Below are 27585 nucleotides of genomic sequence, written 5' to 3' on the forward strand. Positions count from 1 at the left end.
CTCTACTTGTATAATAACAATATCGTACCAAGTATATATTTATTTATTTATTTATAATTTAATATAAATAAATGAACACACAAAAAAGTTCTTTACTTTTCTAAGATTTAACTTTGTATTTTATTCCTTTTGTTCAACAATAGTTATTCACTATACTAAAATATCTAACAATAGTGGTCCGATTTTAAAAATACAAATAATTTACATTTTGTGTCTACTTTACCCTCGTTAATAAATATCATTTATCATCTAAAAAATTCAAAACATTTAATTTAATAAAGTGAAAAGGATAAATTAATAGTATTACCTCTATTATTTATTATTTTTAAGGAATGCATCAAATTAATAGTGAAATATTATTATTAAACTACAGAGTATTATTAAGAATTGAGTGGAAAGAGACTTCTCTTTTTGTTTTTCTTTTGTTCTTAAGTAATTATAATTAATAGTCTATAATAATTCTAAGACAAGACAGTTGATACTCCTCAAATTTCATATATATATATAAATATATATATTAAACTATTATGATCATCATAAATAATTCTGGTTAATATATATTTAATAAAGTCTCTCATAAAATAACCAATATGATTTTATTGATTTCTCTGTCAATGCAAAGTAAATTGAATCAATGATTTTGTTTCATATTAAGTGTTCAATGTACAATTATGAATCAATAAGAAAGTAATTAAGTTTTAGTTGTATTTTTTTAATTTAATTATAAAACTATTCTTAAACTTCGATTGTTGAACAAACTCTTGAAGAGTAATATTATTAAATTGTATTCAAAATTCATTAAAAATCATGATTTTTTTTTTATCTTAATTAAACCATGTATAAGTCAATACTCACAAGTCACAAGTATTGCCTATCTATGTATCATATAATTAATATAACTAATTGATTATAGTAATCTAAATTAGTCAAAATAGCAAGAAAAATATTTTTAAAACTGGAAAAGGAAATGTAGTTTTTCCATATCACGTGGGATACTTCATCATCATATATATATATATACACATCATTTACAATTCTCTTATAATTTGTTATGGTCTTTAAACTTTTCCTTTTTTTTTTTTAGATAATTACCTTTTTTACGGCGGGATATAAGTAAATATTTTACGTAATAATATTTACAAGTTATGTTTCGCTCTTCAAAAATTAGCACAAGTTTGATATTTAAAAATAAAAATTAAAGATCAATTCATTAAAAGGAATCAAAATAAAGATGGTGCAACTGTCTCTCTTTTTCAAAGCAGTTGGAAATTTGAAATTGGTTTCGTCTTTGGTCCAAACTAATTTCAAATCACAATAATTCCTTATGGGCTTCCATCCCAAAGTGGACCCTTTGGATTGTGGACCTGTATTTATTTGGGCCTAGAATTGTTGGGCTTGGTCCCACTTATTCAATTGGGCAATAAGTATTTTTCTCAGTTATTTCAAACTAAATTACAAGTATTTTTTTAAAAAAATTGAGAAAATTACAGAAAAAACAAATACAATCGATATAAAAAGATTTTATAGTTATATTAGCTATAGTTATGTTTGCTATGGATGCTGAGGTTTTTATATTTCGCTTGCAAATATACAAATAGGGTAAGTATATATATATATATATATTATGTATTTATACCTTTAGAAATTTTTCAGAATTGTGTTTGTATATTTCTCTTGTCAATATGTAAATAGGATAATTTATTATGAGTTTAACATAAATCATATACAAATAATTAGGGTAAAGCATGCTATACAAAATTCTGGATTTATACCATCAGAAATCAAATTATACATATTCTAGATTTATATAAATAAGCTAGGCGAATTATACAAATGAAAACTATAGCTACAGATTATAATTTTCTCAAACGGTAGATATAGTACCTAATATAGTGTTAGTTGCATAATTTTTTCAGAAAAAATGTGTGTACTTCAACTGTACAAAATCATTAAACACTGCAAGAGAGGTTACATGTTAAATTTTTACTCCAAGAGGTGGAATTAGAAGTAGAAAATTGGCTCAAGGGTATTTTTCATAGTTAACTGCTAGGTTGTAGAGCCTATTAATATATATAGTTGTTTATTCTCTATAACCAAAAATACTTTGATTTACTCTCTGTAACCAAAAATATTATGATTTATTCTTTGTAACAAAAGTGCTCTGATTTATTCTCTGTAACCAAAAATACTCTGATTTATTAATATATATATATACCCCACCGCTCTGGAAGTTTACTCACAGGGTGTTATCACGAAATATTGATTTCTCTTTCTCTCTCTAGATCTCTCATCTCTTTTTCAAGAAAGTTCTTGTATTCTTCATTCATCAAGTGTGTGTGAGTGGATTGGATCCTAACATTAACACTATTCAAATTCACACAAATATTGTCCATTTTGGCTCAAACATTCTTCACAACCAATCTTTTACCTAGGATAATTTTTATTTATTTTTAGGTAAATGAAATGCTCCTTAGTTAGTGCAAGATTAACAACTAACACAAGCAAGGAACAGGAGAATTATATTATAATAAAGTTTAATTATATTTTTTTCTTTAGGTCATGTGGACCAAAAACCCAAGTGAGAAAGGAATCATATAAAAGGATCATCTCTACCTTAGAATAACAACCCTAACTTTATTTTTTCCCTTTTCCTAATTCCAATACAAACAATACTCAAAACTTTCAAACTCAATGTTTGCTTCTTTTCAAAAAGCAAGGTGGAATGGGATTACCCCACAACAAAAAAAATAAAATGATTTAATAAAATCAAAACACTTCTTTTTTAAGCTTATTGTGGGAATATCTAACTATAGTATATTGTTTGAAAATTGTTACTCAAAAAACAATTATATATTGAGGCTAATCATTATAATCACTATAAGTTTCAGCTTTTATGGGATTGGTGAAGGACCAACTTATTGCCACTTCATGATATGCTTATTTAATTTAGATATTCCTTTTCTTTTCCTATTTTTATTAAAACAATAATGATGAAGAAATTATTTATGGACTTTTAATTTTAAAATATACTTTTCGTTTTTAATTTATACAATAGATACTTAATCGAACATAAAATGTTAAAAAAAGAAAGAAAAATTATATACTATAAGTTGAAATATTAAAAAAATGACACTCTCCCAGACTGAGGAACAGTAACATATTCAACACAATATATATCACACTGTAATTAACGAATAATTTTGTGGTGTTTAATTGTGTTCACTAATTCAATATATTTTTGAAATATATGATTCAAAACCCCTTTTGTGAGTGTGCCAATTTGGACAAGTTAAATGAGACAACACTTTGTAGAAAAATAAAAATAAAAATAAAATGGGACAACACTTTATAATATAATGTCCCACAAGGTACATATTTGAGGATGATTTCAAATTCACTGTGATTCCAGTATGTACCTCTTTTTGACCAGTCAATAATAGGGACAATTGTGAGTTTTGAGTGGAGGATCCTATAACTTCTTGCTTTATCCTAATATAATATCTTTTTTTTTTTTTTAATGATCGTGATATTTAAATTGATATTTACGTACGTTAATTGATTTTACAAGATATCTATCATGATTTTGTTAAAATAGTAACACAGTATAAATCTGTGACGCATATATTTTCAATATAGTTTGGAGATATTGAGTGAGAAATAACAAAATGTTATCTTATATGTAAGATAGATTCAATATAATCTCTTATAAATGTTTTTTGGAAAAACAATCCTGGACATTTAAATTAGCTAAAAAGTGTATAATTTCGTCTCCATAAAATATATTAAGATCTATGTATCTTAAATTTGATGAGAAATTGAAGAAAGAAATATTTTAGTTTATGAATTTAGAGGTGTAATTTTTTTATCTATTATGTGTAGTGCAATTTCTGTTAATATTGATACTTATATAATGAAATTTTTTTGTGTTATATTATTCCTAAAAATTAATGGAAGCGTTTAAGTTACTTTTTAATAAATAAATTACTTTGATAATTCTTTCGAATCTAATATACAAATTTTGTTAAGTTGATCGAAACAAATTAAGTATTCACTTTTAACTATTAAAAAAATCAAAATTGCTCATAAAATATATTTAAGAGATTATTTTAAATTAGCGGTAATCCCAAAGAGACAATTTTTTGTCATTTTCTCATAGGTAGGGTTTAATATAACTAAACAAAATGGTCTTCTTTTTGTTAATTTTAAATTATTAATATTTATTTGCACTAACATTCTCTTAGTTTATTGGCTTACTGTACAAGCAAATAATATGCCCACCAAACTATACTTTAAGTATCACAAATAGAATATTTATTTGTTTATAATGTCCATAAATTTCTCTTGCCATGTAAGTCCAAAGTTAGGTAAAACTATAAGAAAAACAAATATAGCATTATCTTTTAATTTTTTTCAGTAATCACCTTTTTAGTTGTTTATTTTGAAAAATGTTGTGTAATTAGCAACTCACATGTGATTGACAGTGTAGTCAAAGTAGCTAGGCACTAGTAAAATAAAAAATTAATTAATATCATCCTGCCTATGAAAAGCACATAAACATTAAAAATAAATTATAGCCTCTGAAAATTGGAAATTAATTAAGCATTATGATATTATACTAGCTCTGCTAATTGAAACTAATAATTGACCTAATTAAGAATGTTAAAATACAATTAATTCTTTGACTGAAACATACACGTCACATGTGTAGCTTGCAAAAAGATTTAGTAATAATAAATCCATGGTAATTGTGTTCAAGAAAATTAAATAATCCCGATCCAATTTATTTTTCTGATTTTAATAACTTAATATAAAGTTTAAGAAAATAAAGAATTTTTTTTAATTTTTTGATTTTAACAAATTTAAAATATGTGAAACTTATTAAAATACTCTTTCATCTTCTATTCATTTGCACTGAAATCCATAGCGATGGATGAAGAAGTAACTTATTCGCATTGAGTGTTTACATCATGTCAATACAATTTTCATTATTACGTGATTTAATGAAGTAAAATAAATTATAAATTTAAATACATGACATGTATACATTGACTTGGTGTAAATACTCAATACAAATAAATTTTACCGGTGCATAGATTTGTGCGTAATATGCGCCATCATTGTACAATTTTTTCTTTACGCTTAATTCTAATTTAATACTGGATTAGACAAGTCTTATGGTTCTCTCTCTTCTTTTTTTTTTTAGCAATGGGCAACTAGTTACTATTAATTTATTTTAATTATTTCTTTCCAGAATTATTCAATATGTAGCCATATTTTAATGCAAACATAAAATTCAAACAAAAAACACCCTAGCTAATTAAAACGAAATGCAACAGTCACAATAATATTCTCAACATAATTTTATTAGTGAGATTCAAAAAATATGAGATGTATGTATATATAGTGTTAGATATTTTGTAATATACGAAAATTTTATATTGAACAGGTAAATTTGTTTATGAAAGAATATGACGGTTATGAAAACTGAAAAGTCATTTATTTATGATTCTTATGAAAATTAATTTCTCAAGTTTCTATGAATATAAAGTCTCTTGAATTTAAATAAAGAGTTTTGTTGTATCATGAAGGAATTTGTTTATCTATTTAAAAAAGTGATTACACACTTCAAAATGATCTTTTTCTTCAATTTATATTTTCTACACTTTTAAACACGCAAAACTTCTTTTTCTTTCTTTTCCATATAGATAATAGGGGAATAAAAAAAACTATATAACTAAACAAAATTAGTAAAAATTCCAACTCTAAGTCATGATACTGAAGTATTAACTACTACCTTACAACAACATGATATTCCAAACAAAAAACAAATTGAAACAAAAGGCGGAGTATCAATTCAATTTATAAATTTTATATCATAATTCTAAATTCTAAATTTTAATAAATTGTATATATATACACGAAAATAAGCTAAAATTAATAATTTCTATCGAATCACTACTATGACTCCACCCTTACTTGGATATCTATGTATTAAAATTCTTTTAACACGAATATAGTGTTAAGTTATGGCTCTACACACTTAACTTAAATTTGAGTTAAAAATTAAAATTATCGTATAAGCTTATAATTACTACGGTGGTTCAGTACCCCTGCATACTTTGAATGTTTATAACTATTTAATTATATTAATTTTTTTATATATATATAAATATAGAACTTGAATCAAAATTACTAATATCGAAGTATAACATGTAACCAAATAAGTATAAGAAAAAGAATAGCTGAGGGAGCAGAGAATATAAATGACAGATTATTTTTGTCACCAAATAAAGATAGTGATTGGGCATGCATGCTCACAAGTCCTTTTCTTCTGTGTCACTCTTTTCCTTTTTTACTTTATTTGTTGTTATTATTCAACTCCTTTTAATTAATATTTTAAAATAATTTTTGTATAATTATTGATATTTAAATATTGAATTATATTATAATTTAATTTAGCTCTAAAATGAAATGTAACGAGAGAAAAATACATTGAGGGAGTCATTTCATTTATACCTTATGTGTGTGCGATACTAAATTAGTGTTTGATTATAAAAAAAAAATTTAAATATTATTTGAGTGTGAATTTTGGTCAAATATTTTACCATGTGTTTGGTTATAATATTTGTGAAATATATTTCCCTCTTTTATAAATATGATTTATAATCTATAAGTTTTATAAACTATCAAAGTTAACCATAGGTTTGTATTACATAGCAAGATAGAAATGTTGACGTAATAAGATATATGACTTTTGCAACAAGTCAACTAGATATTTGTTGCAACAAATAACAAATAGCGTCTATTACATTAGCGTAATGTGATAGTTTGGATTCAGTGCTACAAGCGTCATTCCATATAATATACATCCTAACTTTATTACACTAAGTTGATTGTTCATCATTTTCATCAACAACCATATCATTACTTTCATATTCACTGAATATTAATCACTGTTTTGGTGTTCACGTAAAAAATTATGTAATATAACACAAACAAATATTACAGAGAATGTTTTGCTAAGAAATAAATATTCGGTGTGGAATTTGAATTTTTAAAATTTCTCAAATAATGAGATTTGACTTAAATACTGATTTTTTCTAGTACTTAGAAATTTGAATTATTTGCCAAATGATGACAAATTATCTGAACAAATACTATTTGCCAAATTTTACTTGAGAAATCTATGACAAAACAAGTCCTAATATTGGAGTTCAACTAAATTTGAATTTACAATGAAAAATTCTACATTTGAGGCAAAACGTTTTTTCTGACAAAGACGATTTCATACTCAAAAGACTCAAAAATAAAACAAATAATTAAAAATAAAAATATACTTATTACTCTATCACGATTCTTTTTAATTTGAATCCGTTATTTATTACTAGTAATGATCAAGACGACATATCCACAACTACCCTTTGAAGACTTGTGGTAAGTGCAAAACATAGTTCATATATAAAAAGATGAGACTTTATAAAAATCAATTTGGGTCTTTCTTTCTATATTTTAGAACACAAATACTATTAATTATTTAATATTTGTCCGCTTATAAAAGAGAAAAATCACATATTTAAATTAATTAAAAAATTAATATGCTTAATCAAATAACATAAAAAAGAAAACTGAAATAAAACGTCAGCTCACAATTTTTTTTTTATATATATATATATATATATATTTGTATTTCCACAATCCAAGTTGATATATTAATTACTTTGAAAATAAAATAAACAATTAATCGATTATCGATTGAAATTTCTCGTCAAATCGTGTTTTAATTAAGAACCACATGGAAACTACATAGTGGTGCGACTATAGAGTCATTAGATTAGAATAGTGTTGTTATCAATGGGGTCCACGTTTCTATAATTAGGGCAGATGCTATCCTAAAATCTCTTTTACTTTTGCTATTCGTTTAATACGATGAATAAATATTAATTAATTTTTTTTAAAAAACAATTTTTTATTTAATTGAATTTAATCGTAAAATAATTTATGATTTTAAAATTATTTTTATTTCATATTAAACAGGAAATAAAAAAATAAAATAATTACTTTGAAATAATTAATTTTTTAATAACTTATTTTCTAATCAAACTTGCCCGTGACCTAAAAAATTAAATGTTAGGCTATATCTTACTAGTACATTTTTAGGTATTTAATTTCTCACCACTTGTAGTTACATTTTGGGAGAAAATTGTTTCAATTCAAAAGCCAAATTATCTTTACTTTTACTATAAGCTATATATAGTTACTACGTTTAGGTTTTCAATACACACCAATAGTCAATGCATAACATGAAAGTCAAAATATCTTTAGTTTAAATAAACATAACATTATCATGAATAAAAAAATTGTAATATTTATTTATTTTTAAATAAAATATTTTTTTTCCATATTTAATTAAAAAGTATTAAAGTTAAAAATGTAAAAATATAAAAAAATACCACTTTGACCAATTTTTTCTAATGAAAAAGATTTTTCAGATACTTTTTATATGACATAATATAAAAAAGGTAATATTAAGAAATTGAGGCGCAAAAATAATTTTAAGCTTTTCAAATGCCACTAGATTAATTAATACATTTGAAAAAGAGGTATTTTTTTTTTCTTTTTTACTTCTATAAATTTACAATTTCTCATATTTCAATTTATTTGTTTTATTTTTCTTCAATCCATCTAACGAATATCGTTTCTTTTTAATTTTATAATTTTAATTTTTCACATGACATATATACGAATTCACTTGTGAAAATTCAAATTCTTCTTTATATTCCTTAAACTCCAGATCAATTAATTAATACATTTGAAAAAAGAGGTACTCTTTTTTTCTTCTATAAATTTACTATTTCTCATATTTCAATTTATTTATTTTGCCTTTTTCTTCGACCTATATAAAAAATAATGTTTCTTTTTTATTTTACAATTTTGTAGTTTTAATTTTTCACATAACATATATACGAATTCACTTGTAAAGATTTAAATTCTTCTTTATATTCCTTAAACTCCAAATCAATTAAAACTTGACTAACAAATTGAAACAAAAGAAATAACAATTTCACTTTAAAATTTCATTTATATTATAAATTTCAATAATTTTTCTTTCATTCTTAAATTTGTTATACCAATCAAATACTACCACATAAGTAAACACTAAAATGATTAAACATACTAAAATAAAAAGCATATATAATGCAATTTGCATTGGTCCATTGTAATGTTATTAATGGGGAATTAAAATATGTATTTATAGTTGAAAAGGATGGAGAAATGGACATGGCATAGAATAGAAAGAATGACTTATTTGCTTTCACATTTTCCCACTTCTTTCAATTTTTTCTTCCTCCTTTGAAAAGACGTGTACTCTAAAGAAGGAACATATATATGGGAGTGGGCCACATTCCAACCTTCAACAGAGTAAATATTCTTTCATATCATCTTAACAAAAATTCACGTTCATAAATATATAAGCGTAATTTAAAATATATATATCAATTTTCATTTCAAATTATATGAAAATGACATTAATTTTAAAACGGAACGTGATCACCCACTTTTTCTAGTTTCTCCCTTTTCATCACGCCATCAATTCTCTTTCTGGCCGTCGTTGTAATTTTGCAACTTTTCTTCCTGCCACCACCTATTTTGAATTTATTTTTATCAAAATAAAACAAGAAACAAATATGTACTGTCCCAATTATTATTTGAAATAGTCGAATAGTTTTTAAAACTTTTTTTTCTGATATGAGTTTTTTTAAAAAAATATTAAAGATAAAATTTTGAAAATAAATAGTATTTAATAGAAAAATAAAATAAGTTTAATTTTTTTAATTTAAAGTAAAATTATGTTTAACAAATTGAAACAATAAGATAGAATGAGGGAGTATTAACTAACTATGGAGATGCTTAAATTAACAAACTCAACTAATTAAGAGGCGCGGGAAAAAGTAGTTAAGTATGAAAATAACATTATTGTTATTGGTTCACCCATTCACCTTTTTAGGTGTTTTTCGAGGTCGAATAGTCATATTAGAATCGAATTAAATTACATTTTTAAGTATGTTTTAAATTTTTTTCTTCATATTTCAATAGAGTGAAAGAAGTTTAATCATGGATAATAACTCATTAGTTCACTTTTTTTACAATTTCTGAAGCCCATACTAAAATTTCGATTAAATTTAAATTACACTTTACACGATTCATTTCAGAGTGCAATTTTCAAAATATAGGCGAATTCATTTTCTCTGCCTCTTTTTCCTTATTTTAATTAAAATAAACAAAACAGGACCAAAAAAACTAAAATAAAAAACAGAGAATGACACTTTCACTTTATTGTATATCATCAGTATTCATATGATATAGTACAGTGAACACATGACTAAAGCCTTCACAAATACAACAACACAAGCTAAAGGCAAAATCACCCATAATCCTCCTCCTCCAGCACCACCTAGTACTGCTACTAATCGTTTTTTCTATTCAGCTATAGGAGCTAATAGCTTCAGCATTTAGTAATAATCAATCAATTTTCTGCCGCAGAAATCACTGTGTTGTCCACTGTGTTAAAGAAGAGAAGAAGTGTGTAGCTGGAGCTCTAGTTAAGTTTTATTTTTTTTGGCATTCCAAGGGCTTGAGAGAGTAAAGAAAACGACCCAGCTGAAGATTTTTTTCAGATCTCTTGCTTAACTGGTAAAATTCTGCTTTCTTGATTTGTTTGTTGTTCTGTAATGTGGTTGTCGTTTTTTTTTTTTGGGTTTTTTAGTCTCTCTGTTATTCTTAGCATTTTTGTGTCTATGTTCTGGAAAAAAAAAAGATTCCCAGTAATTTATAGTGGCCATATTGAATTCTTTATCACCCATAACTGAAGCTAGATCTGCCCATGGTTCTTTCTTGTATATTTCCATGTTGGTGAGTGTTAAAAAAAATAGTGAAATGTGATGGGGGTGTGAAGTGGGGGGGGGGGGGTTTCTTAGAAGTTGATTGTCACTCACTTTGGGATTAAAGGTTTTATATTCAGAGCTTGTTGAGGGTTATTTCATACTGTTATTAATGGAACTTGTGGAAATTATGGAATGTTGAGGTGATTGTAAAAATAATATTTGCCTAATTGGGTGTTTTTGTATTACATCATGCATGTCTCTTTATAAAGTTCCTTTGTTACTTACCATATCTGAAGATCTTATAGTGACTAATTGAGATTGTGTTGGTGAAAAATAACCTTTTGTTATAGTGACTGTTTAATGAGATGTTAGTTTCTTTGATGTGTTTGCATACTTGTCATCAAAATGGTCTTAGTATACTTGATTAGTGGTATAGTAAAGTGTGGGGAGGCGGTACTGATTTTTTGCGTTTCTGCAGAGTTTTCTTCTGGGGATGTACTTGTGATGATACATATAGTATTTGGAGATGGAAAGGATACCTGAAGTTAGAGAATCAACTAGGCAGTTTCCTATAGGGGCTAAGGTGGCTCATACTTTCTCAACCTCCAAGAAGGAGGTCGGTATTAGAGGCTTTCGAGATTTTGACTTGGCTATTCCAATACAAACATGGAAAGGAAAGACCTCCTATCAGGAGGAAGAAGACCTGATGGTCGATGCTGGTACAATCAAGCGTAGTGATGATTCACTTGAAGATAGTGGCTCTACATCATTTCATGGGGCGAGTCATCCTCCGGAACCTGTTGATACAGACCTAATGAGACCAGTGTATGTACCAATTGGTCAAAACAAAGCAGATGGGAAATGTCTGGTGAAAAACGTATCTTTGAAGGGTCCTTTCTTGGACGATCTTTCAATCCGGATGCCAAATGTGAAACCAAGCCCATCCCTTCTTTCACCGGCAGAGAGCTTGGTTGAAGAGCCAAATGATCTAGGTGTAATCTCCTCTCCATTTACAGTTCCTCGTCCTTCTCAAAACACAGAAACCAGTCTGCCTCCTGATTCCGAAGAGAAAGAATGTATTTGGGATGCATCACTGCCTCCAAGCGGAAATGTGAGTCCACTTAGTAGCATTGATAGTACTGGTGTTGTGAGATCTATGAGTATTGTCAACAGTTGCACAAGCACGTACAGGAGTGATGTGCTTATGAGTGATGGCATGCTTAGTGTGGACAGAAACTATGAGAGCACGAAAGGGAGCATTCGAGGGGATTCACTCGAAAGTGGTAAAACTAGCCTTAGCAGAGCAAGTGACAGTAGTGGACTTAGTGATGATAGTAATTGGAGTAACATCACTGGCAGTGCCAATAAGCCTCACAAAGGAAATGATCCTAGATGGAAGGCTATTCTCGCAATTCGGGCACGTGATGGTATATTAGGCATGAGCCACTTTAAGTTACTCAAAAGACTTGGTTGTGGAGACATTGGAAGTGTTTATCTTTCTGAGCTTAGCGGGACTCGCTGCTATTTTGCAATGAAAGTGATGGATAAGGCATCACTTGCAAGCAGGAAGAAATTGACGCGTGCTCAGACAGAAAGAGAAATCCTACAGTTATTAGACCATCCATTCTTGCCAACATTGTACACTCATTTTGAGACCGATCGCTTCTCATGTTTGGTCATGGAATATTGTCCTGGAGGAGATCTGCATACTCTACGACAGCGACAACCTGGGAAGCATTTTTCAGAATATGCTGCAAGGTATGGAATTGTTATCCTTATCTAGAGTATACAACAGGTATATATTAAGCAAAGAAAAACAGGTAGATAATCCTTCTTATAAAAGGCTTTCACATGTAGTCCTAACATAAGCACAATAAACCTCTGGTCACTTTAACATTCCTTAATCCTTATATGGTATTAACTCTCTTTTTCCTAAGTGAATTCTTTATCTGCCACTAAATGCACCTTTACTGGCTTACAAAGGGCTATTTCTTTTCCCTTTCCTCTTTTTCTTGAGTGGGTTGGTGTTGGCGGATAGAGGGTGTATTGGTGGAAGGAGATGATTTTTGCCACAATGAATGTCACCCCTTTTCACGTATCCAAAAAAACAAAAAGATCGTTTCCAATTTTTGCGTACTGGCAAATAGAGAATGTCGAATATCTGATAAAATCCTTGAACTATGTTTTACAAGAGAAGTTATGTTGAAGCAGTGATTTAAGCTTCCAAAGAGCTCAGATTGTTCACTGTCTTTTCTGTACTAGGTATAAATTTTGTCCCTGTTGTGTCCCTGCCTGTTTTTTTTCTTCAAATCTGGTGTAAGAATGTTAGAGCTTGCCTAGCTTGACATCTAAGTATGTGTCATTAGATTATATCCTTTATCATTATCATCTCTAGTTCATGTTACTTGATATTTGTATTCGAAAGCTGAATAGACTTCATTTTGATCTCCCTAAAATAAAGAGACTATTCTAGTTCGCTCTGGTGTGAGGATCATAGAACTTTAGTTTCTAGATTGGCACTAAAAAAAGTTCAGAATTTTTTGCATTTATGTTTAAATTTTGAGTTCTTTAATCAAACTTTAACTAACCCCCCGGTTTCTGCCACAGGTTTTATGCAGCAGAAGTTCTATTGGCGCTTGAATATCTACATATGCTTGGTGTAGTGTACAGGGATTTAAAACCTGAAAATGTTCTTGTGCGTGACGATGGCCACATTATGCTTTCAGATTTTGACCTCTCCTTGAGATGTGCAGTTTCACCTACGCTCATAAGGATCTCATCTGATGATCCTTCTAAACGAGGAGCTGCATTTTGTGTGCAGCCAGCCTGTATTGAGCCCACAACTGTATGCATGCAGCCAGCATGCTTTCTTCCACGTTTATTTCCTCAAAAGAGCAAGAAAAAAACACCTAAGCCTCGAGCTGATTCTGGGTTTCAAGCTAATTCAATGCCTGAGCTAGTTGCGGAACCTACTTCAGCACGGTCAATGTCATTTGTTGGGACTCATGAATATTTGGCCCCCGAGATTATCAAGGGAGAAGGCCATGGCAGTGCAGTTGACTGGTGGACATTTGGTATTTTCCTTCATGAACTACTCTATGGAAAGACCCCTTTCAAGGGATCAGGAAACAGGGCAACTCTTTTCAATGTAGTTGGCCAACAACTTAAATTTCCAGATTCTCCTGCAACCAGTTATGCCAGCCGTGATCTGATACGTGGCTTGCTTGTTAAAGAGCCTCAAAACCGGCTTGGGGTGAAACGAGGAGCAACTGAGATCAAGCAACATCCTTTCTTTGAAGGTGTTAATTGGGCTCTAATACGTTGCAGTACACCACCTGAAGTGCCAAGACCCGTGGAGCCAGACTACCCTGCGAAGTACGGGCAAGTGAACCCTGTTGGGGTTGGCAATACCAGTAAAAGAGTGGTAGGGGCAGATGCAAAGTCTGGGGGTAAATATCTTGACTTTGAGTTCTTTTAGTTTTAGGAAATAGGATTCTTGTATCAGTAATATAACATTAGTTGATCCTTCAGCAGTCAGCACTGCTTTCTTCTAGTTATTATCATTTGTTCAATTGATGAACTGCAATACACAAGAACTGGGAAAAACTCACTGGCCAGTGGGTTGTGTGAGAAAGGTGAAACAAAATGCCTTGTTATTTCCATGTCTTAGGAGCTAGCCAAAGACTATAATGAAGAAGCATTTGGATATATAATACTCCCTCCGTACTTATTTACGCGAGTCTCGTTATATTTAGTTCTTCCAAATAAGATACTAATAATACACAATAGATAATGCATGATGTACTCCACAGAACGATCTCATAGATATATCTATTGCAACGATTATGTTCATCGGTATAAGCACTCTACTGAACGATCTCATAGATATATCTATTGCAATGATTATGTTCATCGGTACAATGTGTAGTTTTTTATAATAGCAATAACCAATAACTACGACAACAATTATATCAGGTGTAAATTGGAAAAGATAAATTATATACAAACTTTATTCTTATCTCGGTAGAGAGGTTATATTCGAAAGATCTACTTCAATTTGCCTAAAATTCTTAGGAGTTATTTGGTATGTGGGATGGGATAAACAAAAATTTTTTATGACTTGAAGTACTCCGTGAGTTTATTTAATCCACTTTTTTTATGAGATATTAATCCCGTCATTTTAATATAAATAATGAGATAAACTATTTCAAAATTAATTAATATCCTAAACTAAATATGAAATAAAGTTTTTTTCAAATTTTATTATTCTCACGCACATACCAAAGATTAAAAGTTTTTTTGATTATTTTTTTTAATTACGTGTAAAATCAATTTTTTATAATTTAAACACCCGCCCAATTATTACATGTATATACAAATTTAGACAACTATTCAGTACATGAAGTGATATATAGTTTTTCTTACAATTAATCCCCAAATTAACACTGTACCCTAAAACTTCCTCCGGCATCGACCACCAAACCCTCCGGCAAACTATCCGGCGTGGGCTTTCTTTCCAACTGAACCAACAGGCTGTCGTTGGAATCTGTTCGCTGCTCCTTCCTTTTCCCTTCTCTGGTAATGTTCTCTTTTTTTTAAAAATATGGTGCTTTCAATTTTCTCTTTCTTGCGTTTATTGAGTAAGAGAGGGAAGTATTTGTCTTCAGTTTTGTTTAGAGAATCGTTAACATTTATGTAAGATTATAATATTTGTGTTTGAAATCACAAAGAGCTGGCACAATCCTATCTTACTGCTTTGAGGAAGGACGATTTAAGCTTTTGGAGTGAATATTGAATAGCTAATTGTTAGTGCTATATGCATCTGAACTGAAGTTATGAAGAAATTTTCTGTCTTATTGATGTAGAAGTATTTAGAACTATCCGGTAATTTGCTAACTGGGTTTGAAATATTAAGAAGGAAGTGTATTTTCTTTGCTCAGTTAATCACTAACTCTATTCTTATCTTTTAGCTTGAATTAGTATTAACTTGATCGAATCAAACTCTACTTTAAGAACTACCGATATAACTTATTTTTTCTATTTAAATGTTATGTAATCAAATCTGATAGATAATGATATTTTGATGGTATTGTAGGTAAAGCAAATGAACAAGGGTAGAAACCGGTGAAGACTTTACTAAAGAATATTGGTTGATCATTGGCAAGAACTTTCATTATTTTTTAAAAACTTTGTTTCATTTTTTGGCCCCTGTTATTTTAATCTCTACCTTTTCTTCTTCTTTTCCTCTTTCTAATCTATAGCTTGGAGTTGCTAGTCAATAAAAAGGAGCCTCGCTGGCGACGGATCACCGCCCATTGGCCTATGGAACACCTTCTTCGGATTAATTTGGAGACCAACGATAACAACAATCCTCAAGCTAACTTACAAGCTCTCTCTCTCATCTCTAACCCTTCCACCTCTGACTCCACACTTTCATCCATTGCCAAAGTCTTAATCACCTCTCTGAAATACCCGAACCCTAAGTCTAATTCGCATCGTTTTATCCACCATCACATTCTCCGCCTCTTTTCTCTTCTTTTACATCGCTGTCCACATCTCCACCATAACCTCATCTCTGCCATCCGTGAATTCTCTCTCCTCCCTTCAACCTCCACAAGATTACTTGTTGATGCCCTCACATGTCTCTCCATCTCAGATAGTAACGTTAATGATGAATCAACATTCCTCTCTCTTGTTTTTCGTCCTTGTGTTTCTGTTCGTCATTGGTTACTTTTAAATGTGAGTAAATTTGACATACGGCCGTCGGTTTTGCTTACGGTTCTGCTAGGATTTACAAAGGACCCCTATCCGTGTATTCGAAATGTTGCTTTGAGTGGATTAGCTGATTTGTGTGAGTGCATTATTGTGGAAGATGAAAGTCTCATAAAAGGTTGCTATTTTCGAGCTGTTGAGCTTCTGTTTGATTCTGAGGACTTGGTACGATGTTCTGCAGTTCATGCGGTAAGATTTCCAAGTGCTAAATAAGTCCTATGTTTACATGTTACCACTTGAAATGTATGTATTATTCGTATGTCAGTAGGAAAGGTATAGAGAACCTATAGTGTTAAAGAATCCAAATTGTTTACTATTGGCATGAAACACGTGTAAATGGAGCGAAATGGATATTGAAGACTTATATGACAGAACCAAGTAAGTTTCGATAGCGGCATAATAGTAGTAGTAGTTGTTTGTAAGTGCCACTAACCTGATAAAAAAAATGTAATTGTTCTTATTACTTTAGGTTATGATGAGGCTATTGTTTTCTTTCTATTTTATATTTTATAAAGTATGATGAGGATTTAACTAGAAAGAGGTTATTTTGTGATTGAATATGAATTGTTCTTGGCCATTTTCAGTGGAACTTAACTATATATTCTTCTTGGGTTAATTTAGTTGCGTTTCTGAATTTTGGTTGTGTCTAGGAACTAGAAAAAAATAAGTGTTGTCAAGTACTGGTTCTTTTGTGCTAGAAATAAGTTGAGAGGGTTAAGTTGTAAGTTTTTGACAACTTAACTCTGATTTATAAAATTTCTTTGACCAAAGATTTTTGTGGGTTTTGCACTGATGAAAACCTGTTAGCATATAGTGTAAGTAAATGGTATGAATTATACTATTTTAATATTCTGCAATTAATACGTTGAAGTTTGATTTTTTTTTTTGAAATTGGTAACTTTTTACGTTGAAGGTTGATTTTTTGGTGTAAGGTTCTTCCTTTAGTATTGGGGGATGGTTGGGGCGAGACGGGTGTCTCTTGAATTAAAATTTCCTTTTTTATTCTGTGGCTGGAGAAATTGGGAAAAGCTCCTCATGCTCTAAGAGGTTGTTTGGTTTAGACACTGGGTATACAAGGATTAGTAATGTAGCGATTGCAATGCAGTGATTACTAATGCAAAGGATATAATGTACATATCTTCTTTTTTTGGAGGCTTAATTTGATATATTGCAATTTCATATTTTATAATTTAAATGTGTTTTGTTTTAAGGCAAAATAAAAGTTAAATATTTTTTAATCCGTACACCCCTATTACAAATACCTGCATTCCTATTCCATATTCTGTGCCGGATAAAAGATATATATATTCGTACATGACTTATGCAAGTATGATTTCGGAGAAAAAACAAAAGTAGCAAATCGAACATTGCATTAATAATGCTGGATTTCGTGTGGAGATTAGATCTCCTCTCTAGAATCTAGTTGGACAAAAAAAAGAGTTTTTAAAGTGGTTGTGTGATAACTTTTTCTTCTCCCTCATTCAAGATATTATGTAAATTAATATATTACTAGTGCAACCAAACAACCCATACAGGTTTCTTGCTGAAATAAATGTTGAAGTTGTTTTAAGAACACAGAGTTGCTGTCCAACCGGTTCATTTTTGTGGACGCTTAATCGTACAAAATGCTGCATTAAATTTTATCTGCTATAGGAAAATTATAGATCAAAGATTTTGATTTTCCTGCTTAGAGGACATTTATAGTCAATGACATTCATTTTACTCCTGTTGCTTATCCAGGTTAGTGCATGCGGGCAGTTGATTGTGGCATCTAAACAAGAAAGTAAAGGGGACTGGTCTGATGCATTATTTCTGCAGGTTTTTCTTCTTCTCCTCATCTGCCTAATTGGGTTTCACATGGAAGTCATCTCTGTTAATATCTCACCCTTGCTTTCCTGCACTTGAAAATGGGTATATGGTATTTACCTACATGGAAGAAAAGAAGGAAAACAAGAAGTAAAATTAATGATTATTTTTGATGTTTGTAGAGGTAGATGGCACCCAAATCGGGCTGCTGTAGAACAATCTACAAAATTTTATAGACTTAATATTCATAATGAGTCATTTGCATTTGCATTTGCTGAATTAGGTTCTGGAGGGGAGATCAGAAGAAACCATTGGAGATACTTCTCATATTAATTTAACAACAATGTTGCCATGAGGTGTCTGTGTCTTGGCATGAACATCTCGTGAATCATAATTGTTTGAAACTGAATTAGCCAGTGTGTACTCTCTCTCTCTCTCTCCCTTCTCATTTTTAGAATTTGTTTCAATTATACCTGGTAAATGCTTCAAATGCTTTAGAATAAGATGTTAAAAATAATTTTTTGATTTTGTTTTCGTGCAATGGCCATATAAACTATAATGCAAGATATCTTTTTGACTGACCTTTTTCATTCTACATGATATGCTTGCAGCTATGTTCAATGGTGAGAGATATGAGTGTCAAGGTCAGGGTTGAAGCTTTTAAGGCCATTGGGAAGATTGAAACTGTTTCTGAATATATTCTCTTACAAACACTATCTAAGAAAGCTTCATCTATAACAAAAGAAATGAATTTTCCTGGCCAGTACTCTGAGACATTGTTCAGGATACCAGCAGCGAGCGCTGTTCTTGCTTTTCTACATGGACTGGAGGATGAATTTGATGTGGTAACAATTTCTTCGTTTGACAAGTTCTGAGAGTCAATTATTATTTCTCTTTCTCTAATTTAAGAAACTTTTCAATAAGGAATATGCCATTATAACTCCCTTTTGTTTAATTGAAGGTAAGAGTATCTGCTTGTGGAGCTTTGCAATCTTTAGCAATCCATTCTGCTGATTTTTCTAATATGGTTGTGAACTTGTTGATGGGCATACTTAATGATGATTCAATGGCTGTAAAATTGCAAGCTTTAGATACTTTGCATCATTTGACAATGTTTCGCCTTTTGAAGGTTCAACAACCACATCTGCACATGGTAAATCTTTGATTTATATCTTGCTATCTCGTTCAAATTTTACACCTGGACCATATCTTGCTATATTGCTGCATGTAGCGCTTGTTTTCCAGCTTAATCCAACATGGTACAAACTTATTAACTGTTGTTGGGATAAACTGGTTAAAATTTCTTCTCGTCTTGATCATTCACTTCGCAGTCTGGTTAAGTTTTGATGTATCCCTTTCTTCATTTTGCTGTGCCCCTTCAGAGACCGGGAATTTGATGCTTTTCTCTTTTTCATTCAACTGCTATAGCTACTTAATAAGGAGAATGTTAACTACTGTAGTGTAGAAATATGTTATATTGTATTTGCTTCTACTTATAAGGAAAGTATTGACTATTGTAGTGTCTAAATATGTTACATTCTATTTGCTTTTGCTCATTTGAAAGGAAAGTCCACTGAGATTTCCTCTTGAACTTTTATTTTTTATCTTGCAGTTTCTTGGGATTCTACTAGACAGTTGCAGCTTGATAAGATGTAGAGCCAGGAAGGTACTAAAACTGACAGAACTGCCGAGCTTGGGTATGTTCAAAATGTGTGTTGATGGACTTATAAGAGATTTGGAATTGTATCCTCAGGTATGTTGCAGAAAGATTGTTTCACATTGCTATTCACTGAGCAGTTAAATCCAAAATCATGGTTAGGGTGCCAATTGCGATTGCCATTCAATATGAAGTTCAAAATTCTCAAAGGAATAGCAACCCATTTTATTCTTTCTGCTTCTCTCCTTGTTGGGAATTCAAACAAGAAGAGAATCCCATTTACTCTTTAAATTAACTCCCGCCAGAATTTTCCAATTTTTGGTAGCATGTTTTGATTTTCCATTTGCTAGGAGCAGCATTTTGGAAAGCACCCAAGTAATATCTATGGGGGGTGGATCTAGAGGGTCGGTTACGGGTTCACGCAAACCTAATAGCTTACAAACTTTGCCTGAACCCTATATATATATATATATATATATTTAGAAATATACTGAGTTTCTATGAATAGTTGACCTGAACACAATTATTATTGTAGTATCAACTTGAGTTCGTTGTGTGAACTTAGAAGCTTCAAATTTTGTATCCCCTCTAAGTCTCTATGCAGGTAGCCGATCCTAGACTTAATGGAGCTTGTCTGATTCTGAATCTAAGACACATGAGCGGTAACTCAATTTCATACAACCTTGAACCTCTCTTTCTTCTGTGACCTTCTCTACAAATTTAATGATTTTATTACAATAGTCTTGTCATCCCAGGTTTTTCCTTTTTCTTGAACAGTCATTGCAGATCATTTCCTTCATTTCACAGACATTACTCTTATATACCTTCCAAATAAATGAAATTTTGAAAGTCAAAACAGGAATACAGCTTATTGATATTCTTCCACCTTTTGCAAATACTACCTCTCCCTTTAGATGCCCGCTTCATATAGTTGCAACAATCACGCCTCAATCCCATATGAGTATGGGTTGGCCAAATGATTCCTCATTGACATGTTTCCTCGTTTAAATTCATCCAAGGCCAACACTGTAAAAAAAGATTGCCTGGTGTATGAAGCATCTCACATTTACGCAGGGTCTTGGGAAAGGCCGCACCTCAAAAGGGTTTAATTAGGCAACATACCTTGACTCAAACATCAGTGGCTAACTCCCAACTTGTGTTGGTGACATATAGGTAACATGGAGATAATTTTGCATGATCCAAGTTGGCCACTTGACATATTGAGTGGGAGGAACAAAGAGAAAACGATTAAACTTTGCAAGATTTCTTTATAGTGGTTTTTTACTTTTTTCCGTATTATTTGTTTTCTTTCTTTTTCTTTTTCTTCATGAATCTGGATTTACTGCACCACCACCACTTTCGATGGCACCATCTCCACCACAACTCCATCCATTCTTCATAACTACAACCCCCTCTTGTGAGTTCACATGTATATACTAAAATTCATTCAAAATAGAGATAGCCACATTCCTCCATCTCTCACCTTCAATCTAATTTAAACAGATTCCATAGGAACCACCACAAGTAATACACCCCTTCGTAAAATCATTTCCTTGATTACAAATTCAATCCCAAGAACGATACACATCAAAACTATACTAAAGAGTACTTAGATACAAAATACTATCCCTAAAAGTTAAAGAAGCACATCTAATTGTCGCAAAATTTCACAATTATAGGAGTCGTACCCCATATCTTCTTCAAATTGAAAGAATCAAAGCCAACACCCTTTCAACAGAAGAGTACTCATCTTATTTTTTAGAAGAGGAGGAGATATGATGGAGAAGGAGCCAGGAGTGGTGGCGGTTGGTAGTGTTGGGGTCAAATGAATGGCTATGATGTTTTAGTGATGGAGAAAAGGGTGAAGGAAGGTGGTTGTGGGATGGTGTGGGTGCACAACAAGGAAGAAGAAGAAGAAGGGTAGACAACTGGTTCTCAGATGCTTTTTATGCAATTTGACAGGAGAAACAAACAACCACCTTTTCTTGCATTGTAACTTTACCAAGCAAGTCTGGAATTTATTCCTTGGCATTTCAAATCTGAATTTGAAAATGCCAGAACATACATCAGAGTTGATAGAGAACTGGGTAAGGAGAGGAGGCAGCAAGAGTCAGAGGAGATGGTGGAGGTTAATACCATCGTGTATGTGGTGGTCAGCAGTGTTTTGGACGGCGAGAGGCGACAAAAGGCGACAAGGGCCTGCCTCGCCACGAGGCTCGCCACTCGCCTTTTGAATTAAGGCGCCAATTAATACCAAAATTAAAATTTTTAATTGCATATAAATATCCAAAATCTTAATAGCAATAACATATATTAACAAATATTTAAATTTAAAAACTAATAGTGAACAAAACACCGAGTGAGTGAACAATCCTGTTTCCTACCACACTGAAAACCGAGCACAATAGTGCGTAAAGTAGTGAAGAAGAAAATAATAAGAGAAGAAGAAGAAACATACATGGCAGCAGTCACGAAGCGGCGAAGGAGCAGTAGCCGCGAAGTCAGTTGAAGAAGATGGTCGCGAAGTCAGTTGAAGAAGAAGGTCACTAAGTCGGTGTTTGCAAAAAGGAGGCAAACACGAAGCGTTTGCGACTGAGGAGAAGAGGAGGCAATCGAAAATGTGGAATGTTCCCAAAAAACCCTAATTATGGCTTTTAATTATAAATCAGACCTTAAAAAGTTAAAAAAATAAAAAGGCGGCACCAGCCTTGTCGCAGAAAGTCGCCAAAGCGTGCCATAAGGTCGCCATTTTCATCCTCGCCTCGAGGCAAATAGGCGAAAGATGACTCGCCTCGCCTCACCTTATAGCCAAAGGCGAAAGGCGAGCGCCTTTCACAACATTGGTGGTCAGTTTGGAAGGAAAGGAATGATAGATGTTTTGAAAGTAGATCCAATTCCATAGTATCCTTACATTTTTTTTGTAAACAGTTGCGTATAGTAGATACAGACGAGATTGTAGTTTTGATAGGATGCTTGTAACTAACACTTTTTGGTGGTGACCAGCATGCCTTTAATGCTGAAGAATACAATCTTACCAATTTCAAAAAAAAAAAAAAAGAAGAAATAATATGGGGTTAAGCGAGAGAGATTAGCAGAAGGAGGAGGGGGAATTGACATGAAAAGTTATCTTGGGTGCAGTCAAATAGTAAGAAAACTATGTCCTCAATAGCATCCCCACATACTTCATGTCACCGTACACTGCCTAGTTCAGTGTTGAAGCAGCTAGACTAACTAAGGTTTCTTATCGGAGGTTAAAAGTCTGACTCACAAGTTTTCATTGGTAAAGTGGATCAAGGTCACAAAGCCAAAAGCACAAGGAGGCATTGGAATCAGAAATTTGAGACTACACAACAAGAGCATGCTAATGAAATTGTTATGGAGATATGCTCATGAAGATACAACAATATATAGGACTGTAATTGATGCCAAGTTTGGAACCCACAGCCTGTGGTGTTCATGGATGCATATTAGTAGCCACCATATAGACTTCTTCAAGAATATCTCCTATTGAGTTGATCCTCTGAGTGGCCTTGGAAGCATGTCTGGAAGATAACACCTTCAAAGGTCACCTGTTTCACTTGAATTGCTTTTAGTGAAGCAACTCTAACCCAGGACAATCTCAATAGAAGACACATTGCCTTAGTCAACAGATGCTATATGTGCCTCCATGATTTAGAGTGTCAACCATCTGCTTTTACATTGCTCATTTGCAACGGATATCTAGAACTTTCTTCTTTCAATTTCTGGTCTACAGTGGGTGACTCTACATTCTATCAAGGATGCATTCACACGTTGAGTCTTTTTTGGAGAGCTGAGAAATCCATCAAGAAGATCCGGCGAATGATTCCAGCAGAAAATTTTGGTATGTACGGAATGAAAGGAAGCACAAGTGCTGCTTTATGGGATTTCAACTTCAATTCAGTCAGTAATATCTAGATGTCAAGTTCATTTGTCCAGTTGGTACTCAGTTCCCTTGTAAATAGTGGTTGACAATTTTTTGGACTTCGTTAGCTCCTTGGTTTTATTTTAGACTTTATTATGTTATGGAGCAGAGCTAATTAACTTTTGTATCTTCTTGCTCACATAACATCTGCCTGATGCTTTTTAAATGACAACTCTTTACTTCTTCAAAAAAAGATGGAAAATAAGAAAAAATATAAATAAAAGGGAATATGATCAATCATTGATTGATATGTGATTTACACCTTGTTAAAGTTGGGGTTGGTTGAGAAATGGGGTAATAATATCACTTGAAACTGGTTTGGGGGAATACAAGGACCCTCACGAAGTTCCAGTATCTCTTTGGAAAAAGGGTTCTATTTGGAGGGGATATGTACACCATTTCTTCTATACTTCTGCATAACTTTTTTAGGATAAGCAGATTTTTTTTTGAAATCCCAATTTGGGGATTTCATTTATGATATTTCCTTTTTATTTTTTAGTAAGATAGTTTATATGAAAAGCTAGGATACAATTGTTATCTAGTTATTTTTATGAATTTGCTGTTTTTTCTAAGATTTTAAAATCATTTTCAGGATGAAGCCGAAGTTTTTTCTGCTTTATTCATGATTGGTCAAAACCACGGAGAGTTTTTAGTCAGACTGATTAATGAAGCTTCCCAACTGGTAAGTACTGATCCCTGTATCGTCCTGTACATTACCTCTTTTTTTCAACATCTAGTACATTAGCCCATTTGATGGTTTTATGGACATTTCCATTTATTAGTATGCTGAGCTTCTTTATGCGTTTAAGATGTTATGAGTTCTATATGTTAGCCTTTTCAACAAATTGGCCAGACTTTTTAAATAAGTAATCATGTTGAACATGAGCATTTATATTTGTTTACTTTAGCAGTTTAGATTATATAATAGGATCTTCCTGTGCTGTCAGCTCATATCTTTCACTTTGTGAGTATTTCATTTAATTTGACTCCATTATATCTTCTATGTAGGATACACGTAACTAACAAAAGTGAAAAGTAAGTAAGGTTCTTTGGTAGGAGGAGTCTCATGCATGACCCTATCATATCACAATACATGTGTCTAGGTGAACAACTTATTTTGGGTGGTGAGAAATGTGCAATAGGTCATTTTAAAGGCCAGCATCTTAGACATTTTAACTGCACATGTAAGGAAATCGAAGAGCTTAGATGTTTTTGTCATGCATAGCTTTTCCAGTCAAAATTTAGGCTTTCTTTCTGGTGTTGTGAAATTTTGAAAATGCCCAATGTTAATCTCCTTGTTCTTTATATTTTGTCAATTTCACTTATACAAGTCTTTTCTGTCACCATCTAATATATGCACAGATAGAGCCCTCTTCTGGAGGCAAGTTGGGTTATGACAATGTGAGGAAAGCTTCATATCTAGTATTAGCCACCTCTGCTCCAGTATCAATGAAGCAGCAAACTTGCAGCATTCCACCAAGAATTTTCTCTTATGCAGTCACACTATTAGGGAGAGTCTCTCGCAGTTTCGCAGATATAGTTGACCAGAGAACATTTTTGGCTTATCTTTCTTGTTGCAGTAGATTCACATTTGTTTCTGCATCAGAGTTTTTTAAAATGGAAGAGCATCGTCTGTTACCTCATCAAAACAACAAAATGGAAGAGCATCCAGAGGAAGGTGATGTGCAATTGACACAAAGATGTGAAATCTCTGAATACGACATTTGGAGGAAATTACAACTGAAGGAAGCGGAAAGCTCGCTTTTGGACTTCCAGGTTGAGCATTGTAAAGAGAGAAATTGTGTGAATATCGTCCTTCAGGTGGTAATAGACATTTGGCCATCATTGAAACTTGGATTGATCAATGAAGTAACTTGCACACTGAGGTAGCAATTCTCTAGTAGCAATATGACCACCCTTGAATACAACTGTTATTTATTTTCTTTCATTTTATTGTTTTGAGTACTTGCAGGATCCTATTATAGTTTATAGACATAGTTTACTTCTTCTGCAATGGTTGGCAAATCTTTTCAGACGTATCTTGCTTGTTGTCAGTTGTAAATTTTAGGTATATTCCTGTCAAGTTATCAAATACTATGTCTGTTGCTAATGTTACTCAACTGTATGGTTTATGCAGGAGTTTGAAGGCAGAATTGGGAACGAGATCAGATCACAATCATAGGGGTGAGTTAGTGTTTGCTTTGCAATATATAGATGCCTTGGAACAACTTGGACACTTGTGGCATCACTTGGTGTTTTCCAAGGAGTTTTACTTCCATAAATGGGGGAAATTGGAGTGTTCTTTGAAAAAACTGGACAGATGCCTGAGGGACATGAGATATAAGTTAATAGGTTTAACCAAAAAGGACAATTTTCTTATCTTAGAGTTAATAATTGCAAACAGTATACTGACGCTTTGTAATATGGAAGCCTGTGCGAATACTCTAAAGAAGTTACAGTCTGTCATGTCTTGTATTGAACATATTTGTGGAGAAGGATCCACTGAATCATCCAATTTTGTGGTTGAAGTTCAGAAGTCGTTGAGTGAGATTGACACCTCTAGTTGTTCAATCTTGGACAATCCATATCTCCTTCTGAAGTCTCTAGAGCATTTCACTCCAAGAATGGTAGTTTCGTCAGGGAATCTCAAATATATGGAAGCTGAACTGCAGTGTCAAGGCAATGAATTTCAAAATCCTCTTCCTTTCATCTCTGGGCTGCCTGTTGGTTTATCTTTAGACATCAAACTCAATAACATCTCGAACGAGAGTAGGTTATGGATAAAAATGAGGTGTGAAGAGAAACTAACTCAGTTTGTTTTCCTTGATTTGCATGAGATCGAAGGAGACGATGAAGTGAGGAAATTCACATTTGTTGCACCTTTCTACCAAACCCCCAAGGCAAACTGTTTCTCATTGAAGATCTGTATTGTTCTAGAGTGCATATCTGACAGTGATCAGTTGTTCAGGGGCTACGGAGGTCCTAAGCATGAAGTTGTTCATCTTTGTGAAGAAAAAGCAGTGTATTTTTCCGTTCAAGTCAGGTAATTGTGTTCCAGTTTGATCAAGTGTGATCCAAAGACGGCTATAGTTTTCTAAATTATGGTGCTCATTGTCAAATACTGGTACAATCAGTTGCTGGATTTATAAAGTTTTCTCCTTATGAAGTAGTGATGACCATGGACTACCTACCCATAGAACCAAGAGTTCTAAGCGAGTAGAGCGATGAGTGTTTCATTTTTAGCAGGTTGCAGATCTGGAGTAGGAGTAGCAAGGCACTACCAAGGAATTTAGTGAAGTGCAGAACTTAAACTGGTATTCATTTTGATCATCTTGGTATCGAGTACATTGTTCTGAGAGTTTTAGCTATTGAAGGATCCCATGTTGTATAGTGTATACATGAAGTTGAAACTGGTATGTAGCTTTTTCAGAATGGATAGATTATGAGATGAGTTTTGTAAAGGAAAAAGAACAAGAAATTATAGTGCAGCTCCAATATTTGTCCAATAGAACTTTTGCTAGTGA

The 27585-nt window shown here is 32.0% G+C and overlaps 2 protein-coding genes across 3 annotated transcripts; both read left to right on the plus strand.

Moving 5' to 3' along the window:
- The first annotated feature begins 10349 nt into the window (after nucleotides 1-10349).
- ADI3 (AvrPto-dependent Pto-interacting protein 3) lies at nucleotides 10350-14361 on the plus strand. The gene is made up of 3 exons (NM_001247682.2): nucleotides 10350-10692; nucleotides 11362-12641; nucleotides 13491-14361. The coding sequence occupies exons 2-3, from the start codon at nucleotides 11410-11412 to the stop codon at nucleotides 14359-14361; spliced, it is 2103 nt and encodes a 700-aa protein (NP_001234611.1). The 5' UTR covers nucleotides 10350-10692; nucleotides 11362-11409.
- Nucleotides 14362-15252: 891 nt separating this feature from the next.
- On the plus strand, nucleotides 15253-27585 carry LOC101249311 (protein SIEL). 2 transcript variants are annotated; one of them, XM_010327043.4, is made up of 10 exons: nucleotides 15253-15461; nucleotides 15979-16032; nucleotides 16145-16844; nucleotides 18396-18473; nucleotides 19073-19306; nucleotides 19423-19614; nucleotides 20074-20214; nucleotides 24654-24743; nucleotides 25424-25947; nucleotides 26199-27585. In XM_010327043.4, exons 3-10 carry the CDS (start codon nucleotides 16206-16208, stop codon nucleotides 27106-27108), a joined length of 2808 nt encoding a protein of 935 aa, XP_010325345.1. In that variant the 5' UTR covers nucleotides 15253-15461; nucleotides 15979-16032; nucleotides 16145-16205; the 3' UTR covers nucleotides 27109-27585. The 2 variants fall into 2 exon arrangements, with proteins under 2 accessions (XP_010325345.1, XP_010325343.1); XM_010327041.4 differs by having other exon boundaries at nucleotides 15255-15461; nucleotides 15979-16043.

The sequence above is a fragment of the Solanum lycopersicum genome, chromosome 1, assembly GCF_036512215.1.
Source record: "Solanum lycopersicum chromosome 1, SLM_r2.1".
Classification (NCBI taxonomy): domain Eukaryota; kingdom Viridiplantae; phylum Streptophyta; class Magnoliopsida; order Solanales; family Solanaceae; genus Solanum; species Solanum lycopersicum.